Genomic DNA, 15,693 nt, shown 5'->3' with positions numbered 1-15,693 from the left:
AGATTTCACTGGGACCTTCAACTCTGCAGTCAGATTGAACTCAAATGCTGCCAAATATTTTCTCCGTCTCCCCAGCAACAAATTTATTTCTATTTTTATCTGCCACGTTGGCTGCATGTAGTTGCTCCCCTTGCTGACAGATGACATATAATGCAACTTCTACAGTCGGCAACTCAACTAAAAGTTGTTTTCTGCACTTAGCTCACATCCGGTATCGCTTTTTACGGGCTAAAGTCGTGTTTTATGGTCTTTAATGTAAACATTCATTTCACTGGCCAATGCATGCAGATGGCACGAGCCCATTCGCTATTTGAAACGTCAGTCACGTTGAGCACCTCCCACACTGTATTTAATTTGTGAGAGTGCTGACAGAGGGTCCCACACCCTGCAGCTGTTTCACTTCTCCTCTTCGTGACAGCACAGCTTCACTACATCTGCAATCATCATGGATGTAAGACTTTCCTATCTTTTATATACTTAATAACTGAGATGAATGAATGCAATAGCATAAAGTAGGTCAGGACAAAAATAGACCTGACAGCTGTGTGATATGAGGCAGCTCTCTCGTTAAAGTAACATAAGTTAAGAGGAACAAAGTAAGTTAAAGAATAAGTAATAATTTCCCTTTTTGGAGGTCTGCTTTTAAGGCATTTTACTTGCCTTATATGGTAAAAGAATGCTCAGAAAAGGAAGCAGTGGCATGCTGAAGTTATTTGAGGTTTCCCCCCCCCCCCCTTTCTCTTTTCGCTGCAGGAGACTATCTTATCATTTGTTGATTGTATTCTGTCATACTAGCAGCTGAACATGGTCAGCCGCTCTCGCTCGGGTCAAACAGTACACTGGGTGGGGGGAGAATATTACAATAAACCCTTCACAATATTGCAAATTCACCTCCCCCCCCTCCATCCCCACCCCAACCACTGAGCTAAATGGGCAAATGTGCACAGAAAGATGATGAAAACTGAGACGTCGGGCTTAAATCACATGAAGGGAAAGAATGAAGTAAAAATCCAGAATAGAGGCTGTGGAGTGCAGAGATGTTCTGCTGTATTTGCCTCTGGGGGTGCAATAAATCCACCTCAACAGTCCATTTTGGAATAGTTTAACGTTAGTCTTTTTGAGCATATTGCGTTCAGGAAAAGACTGGATCATGCCAACTTGCACATATTCACAAGCAGCAGTGAGCAGCCAGAACCCTACAATTAGCAACAAGGCTTCATAAGATCCTTTATAATATCAGGTTTCTTGTAAAAAAAAAAAAGCTGACTTGGCCCATGGACTGTATCAGTTTTCAGTACCACTTAAGGGGACTAAACAACTTTTACAATCCAGCCTCAGTTTACTAGCGTTTACAGAAAAATGTATGGTGGTTATCCCAACGTGAGATCTACAGCCACATAGGGGTCAATGACACAAGGGTCAGTATTTAAAAATGTGCAAATAATGTTGAAAACTACACCACACTATTTGTCTGACCACAGGGATTCAAAAAAGGTTTAGTTTGGATGATCTCTGAGGGAATGTTATGGAGTTATGGGGCAAAAACAGCAAGAATACTGACAAAGGTCTATTCCAGTTTGTACAGGGGTCAGAAATTAAAGTTACTCCAATTTTGGTGAAAAGTGATGCAAATTGCTGACGGAGCTAATAGGGTTTTAAAAAGTACTACATTGCAGAATAAGTTGCACCATCTACAGTATTCTGGTAGGTTATCATTTTATTGGGTAATGTATGTCCTATGTCATAGAATTCAATAAATGCAGACCATGTTGACCATTACCTTGAAGACCAGGCATTCAATACAGTAAAAAATAAAAAATTCCATTTATTAATCCTATAAGCTCAACCAATATTTGCATCACTTTGTTCACCAAAATTGAAGCAACTTTTGACCCTTGTGCAAACTGAAATTGACCTTTGTTACCATTTTGTGCTGTTTTTTACCTCATAAATTCATAACATTCAGTCATGAATACACCAAAAAAGAGAATAGCTAAACCAACTTAAATGAACTGTTTCAATAGCTAACATCTAAATTAATTAAGTTGTTTGAACTTAAGTTTGTAAGTTGATCTAACTTACTAACTTAAGTTCAAACAACTTAATTCATTCAGCTGTTACCTATTAAAACAACTTTTTAAATTGGTTCTTCTTTTCATTGTAGTCCAAACTATACATTTTTGGAATCTTTATGATCAGACAAATAATAATCCTTCATTGACCCCTACCTGGCTGCAGCTGCCGCCCTGTGATGGCCACCATCCATTTTTGGGTAGGCCAAGTACTACACTGAAAAAAGAGACTAGTTGAACCAACTTAAATGAATTGTTTCAATTGGTAACATCTAAATGAATTAAGTTTTTGAATGTAAGTTTTTAAGTTAGAGTTGATCTAACTTATTAACTTAAGTTCCAAGAACTTAATTCATTTAGACATTACCAATTGAAATAACTTTTTTTTTTAAACTTGGTTCTTTTTTCAGTGTACTGGGGATGGATTGTAAGTGTAGTTTAGTTCATGTAAGTGGTTCTGATATGGTCAAAATTGGCTTTGGGTTCATGGAATAATAAATCTGCTAATCCTGTTCTAATATTTTAGATTATTGTCACGATTCATGGGACAAGATATAGGAGTTTCACTGGTCCTTGCCTATCTCTATCAAAACCCAAAATATCAGAGCTGCATATGCAGTAGCTTTTACAGAAATTCACTCAGTGACTCACTGACTGACTCCGTTAACTCTTTGCTCATCCTGCTACTCTTAGAGTTTAAGGGCGTTTCCAAACTGATCTCTTCTGTCTCTCATCAAGATGCCGTTCCCGTGCCTGGGGGAAGCAGGATTGTTGCCAGGTTGAACCCTGGCTTTACACAGCTACCCTCATGCCACATGATCTGCACACACTTTACAGTTGGACTCTTATGTGGAAAGAATTTCATGGCTGAGACATTCTACTCCCATTTCCTCCCTTTCATATTTTAAACAGATATAAATGGTTGTGTTTTGTGCAGTTTTCTCTTCTGCAGATTTATTCTCTCCAGTTTTTCCAACAACAGCCCTCTGTTGGCAGCCAAACAACTGTTGTGTAGACATGTTAAGATGACATCACTAAAAGTAATACAGCCAAAAACAAAAGAGCCAAGTCATTCTGATGTTGAAATTTATCAGCTCAATCCCTTTCTTAATTAAACACAGTAACGTTGTGTTGTAATGTGGTTTTTCAGTCATGCTGAAGCTATAACTTGATTAACTGCTGTAAAGGCATTCGCCACAGCTGCAACACATAGGCCATAAAAACTACCATCTGACAAAATGCACTCCCCACAGAAAGGAGAGGGGCACTAAGTAGAGTGCCTTCCTCCACCATGGTAAAACAGGCCATTCACCCATTTTAACCTGTTAAACCTTAAAAAAAAGTCAAAATGTTTTAAATCTGTTGTCAAGATTTATAATGGTATTACAAAATAATTAGAGCAAAATGCAATTCACTATACAGATGTTAATTTTTATGTTATTTTTATATATATGTTATTTTTTTCATATGACTTCCCTGAAAAATGGTCTGCATTCATGTAGTGCTTGCCAACAAGCAATGCAATCCATAAGCTTCAAGCCAGTTTTCACCTAAAGATCAATTTCAGTTTATACAGAGGGTCAAAGTTTAAAGCTGCTCCAATTTTGGTTAAAAAAAAACAAAACAAAAAAAACAAAGTGGTGCAAATTACTTGTTGAGTTAATAGGATTAATTAAAGGACTGTGTTGAATGTTTGGTCTCTAAAGTAATGGTCACAAGAGGTCAGTGCGCATTGGATTCTGTGGCCTATGACACGTGTTACCCTGTAACATATAACAAAACATGACAGATGGTAAAAACGGTTCCTTTTATGATCTCAACTTGTAAGTTGCTTCGCTTTTTACCAAAACTGGAGCAACTTTAATTTTTGCTCCCTGTACAACCTGAAATTGACCTTTGCCATCATTTCTGCATTTTTTACCACATAACTCCCCAACATTGAGTCATAGATGGTCCAAACCTTTTTGGAATCTTTATGATCAGACAAAAAATGTGGTATTTTTTTTCAATACGATTAAAATTGTGACCCCGATAACAACCACCATGAGATGGCCAAACCCTGCTTGGACCATGGACTAATGATGTTGTCTGACATTCACACACTAACCTAAGCACTTTGCTCCCATGTGTTGTGGTGTACTTCCTGATGAATGTGGAATCAAACCAAGGATTGTGTGGTCACAAGTGTGCCTCTTTAACCTACACTAAGACCACTACCTCCACAAAAACTATAATATCTTATAATGTTGTTAAAACTAAAAATTATTTCTTGGTTATGCCAAAATCTATTGCATTATTTCATGGTCCAAATCTCACAATACCCCACCAGTGTTCATAAAAATTGGTGCAAAGGTATTTTGAGACATACCTGTGACCAACCAACCAAGAAATTAACCCACCAATCAGACACACACAGACAGACCAACCAGATCAAGGGGAGAAACGGACCCATTTTGGTGGAAATAACTTCTCTTTTAACATGTTTTAGGCACATTCAATGCATTTGTAACTTTGAGAAAAAATGAAAGCTGCAGTGTATAAAATTTAGTGTCATATTGCATTTTGTGGTTGCTTTTCACTTCTTTGGCAACCAGTGTTGCCACAGTTACTTTGAAAAGTTACTTTATTAGTTACTTTATCCAGTTCCTTCATTAGCAGCTGCCGACAACTTGTAAGTAATAAGAAATATAACTAATAAGTTAATTAGTAATCTAACTTGGTTACTCTTAAGACTGAGTATTCAGCAAAGTAACTAATAATTACTTTTCTGAGTACTCGATCTTAAAAATAACCAAGTTAGATTACTTGTTACTTTATTAGTTACATTCAGCAGCTTTGACAAGTTGTCCGCAGCTGCTAATGAAGTAAGTGTATAAAGTAACTGTAAAAGTAACTAATAAAGTAACTTTTCTAGTAAACGTTAAAGTAAATGTGGCAACATTGTTAGCAACAGAGATTCGTGCTCCCTTTGCCATCTCTTGTCATAAGCAACATATACGATTCTGTTTCACAAAAATGAAGATTCTCAAACTTCTTCACTTGCACTAGCAACCAGTAGACAGTATTTAGGGAAACAAGTACTGGATTAAGTATGACCATTTTGTGGTACTATATCAACATAGTGTTGCAACATGGTGGCCCCAAAAGAGGAGCCCCACTCCCATGTAGATATGAAGGGCTCATTGGAAACTTATGAAACATATTGAATAATCATTGCAGATAATTATATATAATAAACAGATGGTTACGAATGCTATATTCCGTTACTGCTAATAAATACCTGGAAATAAAAACACACTGTAGCTTTAAGGTCACTTGGGCTTATGATTTTTTTTACACAGTACTGGAAATTTTCACATTTGTCATTGTAGTTTACAAAGAACAAGAATCAAATCACTTTTATTTATATAGCGCCAAATCACAACAAACAGTTGCCCCAAGGCGCTTTATATTGTAAGGCAAAGCCATACAATAATTACGTAAAAACCCCAACGGTCAAAACGACCCCCTGTGAGCAAGCACTTGGCGACAGTGGGAAGGAAAAACTCCCTTTTAACAGGAAGAAACCTCCAGCAGAACCAGGCTCAGGGAGGGGCAGTCTTCTGCTGGGACTGGTTGGGGCTGAGGGAGAGAACCAGGAAAAAGACATGCTGTGGAGGGGAGCAGAGATCAATCACTAATGATTAAATGCAGAGTGGTGCATACAGAGCAAAAAGAGAAAGAAACACTCAGTGCATCATGGGAACCCCCCAGCAGTCTAAGTCTATAGCAGCATAACTAAGGGATGGTTCAGGGTCATATGGGTGAAATATGCTCTCTCCTTTTAGCCCCCGTCAGTACTCTAGCTGCAGCATTTTGAATTAACTGAAGGCTTTTCAGGGAACTTTTAGGACAACCTGATAATAATGAATTACAATAGTCCAGCCTAGAGGAAATAAATGCATGAATTAGTTTTTCAGCATTACTCTGAGACAAGACCTTTCTAATTTTAGAGATATTGCGCAAATGCAAAAAAGCAGTCCTACATATTTGCTTAATATGCGCATTGAAGGACATATCCTGATCAAAAATGACTCCAAAATTTCTCACAGTATTACTAGAGGTCAGGGTAATGCCATCCAGAGTAAGGGTCTGGTTAGACACCATGTTTCTAAGATTTGTGGAGCCAAGTACAATAACTTCAGTTTTATCTGAGTTTAAAAGCAGGAAATTAGAGGTCATCCATGTCTTTATGTCTGTAAGACAATCCTGCAGTTTAGCTAATTGGTGTGTGTCCTCTGGCTTCATGAATAGATAAAGCTGGGTATCATCTGCGTAACAATGAAAATTTAAGCAATGCTGTCTAATAATACTGCCTAAGGGAAGCATGTATAAAGTGAATAAAATTGGTCCTAGCACAGAACCTTGTGGAACTCCATAATTAACCTTAGTCTGTGAAGAAGATTCCCCATTTACATGAACAAATTATAATCTATTAGATAAATATGATTCAAACCACCGCAGCTGGCATGCTCTAAGTTCTGTAATAAAATTTTATGGTCAACAGTATCAAAAGCAGCACTGAGGTCTAACAGGACAAGCACAGAGATGAGTCCACTGTCTGAGGCCATAAGAAGATCATTTGTAACCTTCACTAATGCTGTTTCTGTACTATGATGAATTCTAAAACCTGACTGAAACTCTTCAAATAGACCATTCCTCTGCAGATGATCAGTTAGCTGTTTTACAACTACCCTTTCAAGAATTTATGAGAGAAAAGGAAGGTTGGAGATTGGCCTATAATTAGCTAAGATAGCTGGGTCAAGTGATGGCTTTTTAAGTAATGGTTTAATTACTGCCACCTTAAAAGCCTGTGGTACATAGCCAACTAATAAAAATAGACTGATCATATTTAAGATCGAAGCATTAATTAATGGTAGGGCTTCCTTGAGCAGCCTGATAGGAATGGGGTCTAATAGACATGTTGATGGTTTGGAGGAAGTAACTAATGAAAATAACTCAGACAGAACAATCAGAGAGAAAGAGTCTAACCAAATACCGGCATCACTGAAAGCAGCCAAAGATAACGATATGTCTTTGGGATGGTTATGAGTAATTTTTTCTCTAATAGTTAAAATTTTATTAGCAAAGAAAGTCATGAAGTCATTACTAGTTAAAGTTAAAGGAATACTCGGCTCAATAGAGCTCTGAAACCTGGGGTTGTTCTTCTTTTCTTCAATTAGTGATGAGTAGTAAGATGTCCTAGCTTTATGGAGGGCTTTTTTTATAGAGCAACAGACTCTTTTTCCAGTCTAAGTGAAGATCTTCTAAATTAGTGAGACGCCATTTCCTCTCCAACTTAGGGGTTATCTGCTTTAAGCTGTGAGTTTGTGAGTTATACCACGGAGTCAGGCACTTCTGATTTAAGGCTCTCTTTTTCAGAGGAGCTACAGCATCCAAAGTTGTCCTCAATGAGGATGTAAAACTATTGATGAGATAATCTATCTCACTCACAGAGTTTAGGTAGCTACTCTGCCCTGTGTTGGTATAAGGCATTGGAGAACATAAAGAAGGAATCATATCCTTAAACCTAGTTACAGCGCTTTCTGAAAGACTTCTACTGTAATGAAACTTATTCCCCACTGCTGGGTAGTCCATCAGAGTAAATGTAAATGTTATTAAGAAATGATCAGACAGAAGGGGGTTTTCAGGGAATACTGTTAAGTCTTCAATTTCCATACCATAAGTCAGAACAAGATCTAAGGTATGATTAAAGTGATGGGTGGATCCATTTACATTTTGAGCAAAGCCAATTGAGTCTAACAATAGATTAAATGCAGTGTTGAGACTGTCATTCTCAGCATCTGTGTGGATGTTAAAATCGCCCCCAGGGTAATTATCTTATCTGAGCTAAGCACTAAGTCAGACAAAAGGTCTGAAAATTCACAGAGAAACTCACAGTAACGACCAGGTGGACAATAGATAACAACAAATAAAACTGGTTTTTGGGACTTCCAATTTGGATGGACAAGACCAAGAATCAAGCTTTCAAATGAATTAAAGCTCTGTCTGGGTTTTGATTAATAAGCTGGAGTGGAAGATTGCTGATAATCCTCTGCCTCGACCTGTGCTACGAGCGTTCTGGCAGTTAGTGTGACTCGGGGGTGTTGACTCATTTTAAACTAACATATTCATCCTGCTGTAACCAGGTTTCTGTAAGGCAGAATAAATCAATATGTTGATCAATTATTATATCATTTACTAACAGGGACTTAGAAGAGAGAGACCTAATGTTTAATAGACCACATTTAACTGTTTTAGTCTGTGGTGCAGTTGAAGGTGCTATGTTATTTTTTCTTTTTTAATTTTTATGCTTAAATAGATTTTTGCTGGTTGTTGGTGGTCTGGGAGCAGGCACCGTCTTTACAGGGATGGGGTAATGAGGGGATGGCAGGGGGAGAGAAGCTGCAGAGAGGTTTGTAAGACTACAACTCTGCTTCCTGGTCCCAACCCTGGATAGTCACGGTTTGGAAGATTTAATAAAATTGGCCAGATTTCTAGAAATGAGAGCTGCTCCATCCAAAGTGGGATGGATGCCGTCTCTCCTAACAAGACCAGGTTTCCCCCAGAAGCTTTGCCAATTATCTATGAAGCCCACCTCATTTTTTGGACACCACTCAGACAGCCAGCAATTCAAGGAGAACATGCGGCTAAACATGTCACTCCCGGTCCAATTGGGGAGGGGTCCAGAGAAAACTACAGAGTCCGACATTGTTTTTGTAAAGTTACACACCGATTCAATGTTAATTTTAGTGACCTCCGATTGCCGTAACTGGGTGTCATTACTGCCGACGTGAATTACAATCTTACCAAATTTACGCTTAGCCTTAGCTGGCAGTTTCAAATTTCCTTCGATGTCGCCTGCTCTGGCCCCCGGAAGACATTTGACTATGGTTGCTGGTGTTGCTAACTTCACATTTCTCAAAACAGAGTCGCCAATAAACAGAGTTTGTTCCTCGGCGGGTGTGTCGCCGAGTGGGGAAAAACGGTTAGAAATGTGAACTGGTTGGCGGTGTAAACGGGGCTTCTGTTTCGAACTACGCTTCCTCCTCACAGTCACCCAGTCGGCCTGCTTTCCCGGCTGCTCGGGATCTGCTGGAGGGGAACTAACGGCGGCTAAGCTACCTTGGTCCGCACCAACTACAGGGGCCTGGCTAGCTGTAGGATTTTCCAAAGTGCGGAGCCGAGTCTCCAATTCTCCCAGCCTGGCCTCCAAAGCTACGAATAGGCTACACTTATTACAAGTACCATTACTGCTAAAGCAGGCCGAGGAATAACTAAACATTTCACACCCAGAGCAGAAAAGTGCAGGAGAGACAGGAGAAGCCGCCATGCTAAACCGGCTAAGAGCTAGTAGCTGCGCTAAGCTAGCGGATTCCTAAAAACACACAAAGTGAATAATGTGTAAATAATTTAGAGGTGATTCAGCAGAAGGAGTGCTTTAGTTAAGGCACGTAAAGATTACACTGTGAAACAAATTGTTATCTAGTTAACTAGATCAATCTAACTGCGCAGATTAAACAGCTAACAGATACAGAAAAACGCCGCTGTGCTCCGGAACAGGAAGTGATACAATATCGCAGTGAGAGCCAACCACCAGTAGAGGCCAGTAGTGGTTACAGAAGGGTTAAAGATTAACAAAAGTAAAGCACAGTTTATTAAGATAAAAGAAACGATTTCAACCTTGTATCAGTAGAAGAGCGGAGAGCGTAGAAGAACATAAATCATTTACATCAAATAATTTCTTTTTGACCGTTTCTGCAGAGAGACACAGTTTTCATGTGCTGGATGCACTACTTGTACTTTTCTCCATAGCGACGGTTACATGATGTAAATTGATCAAGTGTTGAGCAGTTGTGACATGTGTTTCACAAGATCTTTTGCTCAAGCAGAATTTTTGTAATTGTGACTCATCTCTGAGTTCCTTTGCCACATGTACAGTAGCAAACCACCAGAACGTTTCCACTGCACTAGAATATTACTCACCCTAACAGCCTCCCTGGTCATTTTTTAAAAGCATTTTCAGTCTGTTCCCTGCCAAATTTCAACTTAAAAAAAAACTAGGACAGGAGTGCAATGGAATTTTTGAGCAGTTTGTCAAGGAGTGTATTTAATTGGAAACATGTGCCTCACAAATCGCAAGAATGCTGTGAGGCTTTTCCAGGAGATTGAGGCTATCTTGTGTGCTTTTTTCCCCTGCAGCTGTAATAATAGAGGGATCTAGGTAACGTCCAGTCATATTATCACGCAGCGATTCACTATAGCACAATCCTCTACCTGTCTGTTTGTACAGGGAATGGTCGTGAAGAATATGTCCTTCAAGGTCGGACAGACCCTGACTGTAATTGGAGTTCCCAATCCTGATGCCACAAAGTAAGTACTGATAACACCAAGCATGACCTGTAGTTCAGACCTGCTTTGAACAAATACATTTGTTGTGGTGGAAACCTCACTCATTTTCAACTAAGGGAAAACAAAACTTTCTTTTCCCATAACACATTAACCACCTCAGACTGGGGGATCCCGAGGCATTCTCAGGCCATTGTGGAAATATAATCTCTCCACCTAGTCCTGGGTCTTCCCCAAGGTCTCCTTCAAGCTGGATGTGCCTGGAACACTTCAGCTGGCTCCTTTTAATGCAAAGGAGCAGTGGCTCTACTCCGAGCTCCTCATGGATGACTGAGCTCCTCACCTTATCTCTAAGAGAGACCCCATCCACCCTCCTGAGGAAACCCATTTCAGCCGCTTGTACCCACGATCTTCTAGTTTTTTCGGTCATGCCCCCCAACCTTCATGATCATAGGTGAGAGTAGGAAGGAAGAGTGAATGCAAAACAGTCCCTGCTGCGCCGATTCTCCGGCCAATCTCACGCTCCATTGTCCCCTCACTTGTGAACAAGACCCCGAGGTACTTGAACTCCTTCATTTTAGGCAAGACCGTATTCCCTACCCGGAGTAGGCCATCTATCGGATTCCTGCTGAGAACCATGGCCTCAGATTTAGAGGTGCTGATCCTCATCCCAGCTGCTCTGCACTTGGCTGCAAACCAATCCAGTGAGTTTTGGAGGTCACCGGTTGATGATGCCTGAAAGGACCACATTATCTGCAAAAAGCAGTGACAAGACCCTCAGTCCACCAAACTGAAGACCCTTCTCCCCCTGACTATGCCTCAATATCCTGTCCATGAATATTACAAACAGGATTGGTGACAAGGTGCGGCCCTGGCGAAGGCCAACCTCCACTGGAAAGGAGTCCAACTTTCTGCCAAGGACCTGAACACAGCTCTCACTTTGCGAGTACAGAGATTAGCTAGCCCTGAGAAGGGATCCCCTCACTCCATACCTAACAAATTCCATTTTTATACCATAGTTTATGCCACACTGTTGTAATACAAGAAGTAGGATGTCTGTAATGTGAAGTTCATAAGTTCTGCCAGGTTATCAAATCTGTGATCCCGAATTAAAGGCCCCCCAAGGGCCCCAATCCAGGTCTACATATTGAAAAGCCAACCCCTTATACCACTCAGCTCCCTGCTCTCTTGAACTGCCACATCAGTATTTTGTGTTCTCCTGAAAATACTGCTGATTTCTTTGTGTTTTACAGCTTTTCACTGAATATCGGTCCGAATGAGACGGATATTGCAATCCATATCAACCCTCGCTTCAATGCCCACGGAGATGAGTATGTCACTGTATGCAACAGCTTCCAGGGAGGCAGCTGGTGCGAGGAGTTCCGTGAGGGCGGCTTTCCTTTCAAACAAGGAGAGAAATTCAAGGTGACACAATCTCTGTTCTGACATGATTGTACATGGATTTGCAGCAGTATTTCTGTCTTAAACTTTATCTGCTTATTTTCTCTCTCCATGCCAAATTACTCCTCTTCCTCGACCTGCCAGATCGCAATTACATTCACTCCAGCAGAATTCCATTTGGATTCTCAGATGGCTCCCAAGTAAACTTCCCCAACCGCATCGGTGCAAACAAGTACAATTACTTCAACTTTGGTGGGGATGTTCGCATCAAAAGTATTGAGGTCAACTAAATGCGCAATGCTCATTTTTTTTTGCGTGTGTGTGCTTTTCCAAAAATGTCAAGCATCAGGTCTGAGACTGCACATTTATGATGGTGTCTAACATTTACACTCGTGCCTTATATATTTATTCTGTAAAAGATGTAGGAAGCATGTATTTAGAATATATCTGTGCAAACACAAGAAGCTTTAGATGGGAAGGCACACATGCACATATACATATTTAGAGCACACAAGCACATATGGAATGAATTTAGTCTCACAAATACACTAGACAAAGTGAATTAGAGAGCAGAAAACATGATGTAGCCCCAAATGAACACTATCTGACTGTTTGTTTGTTCCATTTTATTTTGCTAAGTTGATTTAAATTTCCCACACAGAAATGTGGAAGGATGTTTTCATGATGCCTTCAAGTGCTGCATTTTTGTTACCCCTCAAAACATTCCATATTTGCAGTGGAGTTCAGTGCTAGCCCCTGAACAATGAATCATAATAAACCTTTCAATTTTTCAACCAAAATGTGGTCTCATGTCTTGTTTGCTTACTGCTTGATACTGTTTTTGATTCAGTGAAACATTATGTAATTATACACACAGTTGTTACAATTAAAGATACTTGCGCAATGACCATCTTAGAGCTTGTGAGATTTTGTTTTAAATAACAAAAATGACAAAAGTATTATTATTATTATAAAATGAATGAATTAATGAATTAACACGTATTTTGACCTTGAGGTCCATTGGTGCCCGTGCTTATCTACAGATTCCATAGCAGGAATCAAATCAAATCAATTTTATTTATATAGCGCCCAATCACAACAAACAGTTGCCCCAAGGCGCTTTATATTGTAAGGCAAAAGCCATACAATAGTTACAGAAAAACCCCAACGGTCAAAACGACCCACCGTGAGCAAGCACTTGGCGAAAGTGGGAAGGAAAAACTCCCTTTTAACAGGAAGAAACCTCCAGCAGAACCAGGCTCAGGGAGGGGCAGTCTTCTGCTGGGACTGGTTGGGGCTGAGGGGAGAGAATCAGGAAAAGACATGCTGTGGAAGAAAGCAGAGATCAATCACTAATGATTAAATGCAGAGTGGTGCATACAGAGCAAAAAGAGAAAGAAACACTCAGTGCATCATGGGAACCCCCCAGCAGTCTAAGTCTATAGCAGCATAACTAAGGGATGGTTTAGGGTCACCTGATCCAGCCCTAACTATAAGCTTTAGCAAAAAGGAAAGTTTTAAGCCTAATCTTAAAGTAGAGAGGGTGTCTGTCTCCCTAATCCAAATTGGGAGCTGGTTCCACAGGAGAAGAGCCTGAAAGCTGAAGGCTCTGCCTCCCATTCTACTCTTAAAAACCCTAGGAACTACAAGTAAACCTACAGTCTGAGAGCGAAGCGCTCTATTGGGGTGATATGGTACTATGAGGTCCCTAAGATAAGATGGGACCTGATTATTCAAAACCTTATAAGTAAGAAGAAGAATTTTAAATTCTATTCTAGAATTAACAGGAAGCCAATGAATAGAGGCCAATATGGGTGAGATATGCTCTCTCCTTCTAATCCCCGTCAGTACTCTAGCTAGGACTAGTACTCTAGGAAGTGGGCGAAAGTCTATCACTCCTGGATGGTACTCCAGTCCACCCCAGGTTACTTTCCCAGCCAAGACCATTACATATGTACAGCTGAGTGAATTAAGACAGTGTAGTTGAAGTCTCATGCCCAAGACCACAGTCAAGTAGCATGACAGGAATTAAAGGCAGCTCTACCTATTGTGTGGCCAACTTTTTTAGTGCAATCCTGCAAATGGTGATGCAAGCATCAAATTTGGCACAAATACACCTTAGCCATTGCTCATTTGAAATAACCAATTAGCCACCTGAAATTTCAATAGCCAGGAAGTGGTCAATTGAAGAATTACACAGAGGTCAAAATTAAAGGATGCTCTAATCATATTGAAAACTATACCACATTATTTGCTTGAAAATGATTCCAAAAAGGTATAGTTTGGACTATCTATGACTGAATGTTATGGAGTTATGGGGTAAAAACAGCAAGAATGGTGACAAAGGTCAGTTTCAGTTTGTACATGGGTCAAAAGTTAAAGTTGCCCCAATTTTGGTAAAAAGTGATGCAAATTATTACACAACATACACTAAATAAATAATGGACAGAGGATATTGCACATATGAAGATGCTGCAAGGATAAAGTTACTACCAGATGCTACAGCGTATTCTATATCCTCCATTCTGTATTGCACAGTTCTTTCTAACAATTTGTATTTAACTGTCTTAGTAAAAGCTGTCCCTGAATCTGTGTGTTCTGGACTGCAGGTTACAGTACCGTCTACCTGAGGGCAGGAAGGAAAACAGATTGTTAAAGGGATGTGAAGTGTCGCTGATTATGCTTCTTGCCCTGGACAAGCAGGATAGAAGAAGAATAATCTTCTCTGCTGCCCTCATAACCCTCCCCAGTGCCTTCCTGTCTGCAAGGCTGCTACTTGCAAACATATATCATCAACAAAGTCAATATATGAGAAAGAATTTGGAATTCAGCAGCTTTGCATTTAATGGTTAATGAATCTGCCATATGGTTTGAGGTGTAGAGATTTGTTTGCGTTTATTATTTTGTGTGATTCATGGGTACCTGTGATAGACTGGCGTCCTGTCCAGGGTGTATGCCACCTCATACTCTATGACGGCTGAGATAAGCTCCAGCCCCCGTGACCCTTAAATGGAGTAAGTGGGTATAGCAAATGGTTAGATGGATGACTCATAGGTGGGATTTAATCTTTGATCCATAGTCCCAAGCAAAAGGTGGTGGTAATGAGGCTAATGTGAACAAGACATCTACTCAAGTTGTTAGCTGTCCTCAATGTAACTGAGGCAGTGAATGGCCACAAAGGTTTTATGTGTGAGTCACATGATTTTGTGCTTGATAAGTGTTTGTTTTTAATGAAAAAACACTGCAAATGAAAGTTAACAACAAAAAGGATAGTGATCTTGGAACCAAAGCAGAGGGTGTAAAGTTTGTGTCAAATCAACATACAGCTCTGATCTCCTGCAGTAATCATGAGTGGAACAAGGGAGAAGCCGAAAAAAATGTTTTTATTTTTACCTCCGCCAAGGAGGTTATGTTTTCGGTCGGGTCCGTTTGTTTGTTGGTTGGTTGGATTGTTAGCAGGATTACTCAAAAAAATCCTCAACGAATTTCAATGAAATTTTTACCAGGGGTGTATCTTGGCCTAACGTAGAAGTCATTAAATTTTGGTAATGATCCGGTACACGAACCGGATCCAGTAATTTTTTTTTAAGGATTCTTTATCATTGCATGATAGGGCCAATTTCAACATTTTTGCATCTAACGTCATGAAGACGGGTCACAAAGGCTGAACAAAAATTAAGTTACGACACAACAATAATTTAGAATTTGTTTCTCCTCATTGAATAAACTTGTTATTAAAAAATAAACATCTGAAACATGACGGTAGATGGGTGAAATGACGTGGAATAAGTCTCTTTGCCAAAGGGTATTCCATGTGACGTCAGTGACCTTA

The 15,693-nt window shown here is 39.9% G+C and overlaps 1 protein-coding gene across 1 annotated transcript; it reads left to right on the top strand.

Annotated features, from left to right (window-relative positions):
- The first annotated feature begins 329 nt into the window (after nucleotides 1–329).
- Nucleotides 330–12,661, top strand: LOC117528309 (beta-galactoside-binding lectin-like). Its single transcript, XM_034190923.1, is given in 5 exon segments — nucleotides 330–451; nucleotides 10,405–10,484; nucleotides 11,714–11,885; nucleotides 12,006–12,039; nucleotides 12,042–12,661. Coding segments are annotated over 5 exon segments (402 nt in total). The 5' UTR covers nucleotides 330–445; the 3' UTR covers nucleotides 12,152–12,661.
- The last annotated feature ends 3,032 nt before the right edge of the window (nucleotides 12,662–15,693 follow it).

The sequence above is a fragment of the Thalassophryne amazonica genome, chromosome 16 (genome assembly GCF_902500255.1).
Source record: "Thalassophryne amazonica chromosome 16, fThaAma1.1, whole genome shotgun sequence".
Lineage (NCBI taxonomy): Eukaryota > Metazoa > Chordata > Actinopteri > Batrachoidiformes > Batrachoididae > Thalassophryne > Thalassophryne amazonica.
Note: the sequence above shows the minus strand (reverse complement) of the source record. Positions and strands in the feature narration are given on the sequence as shown.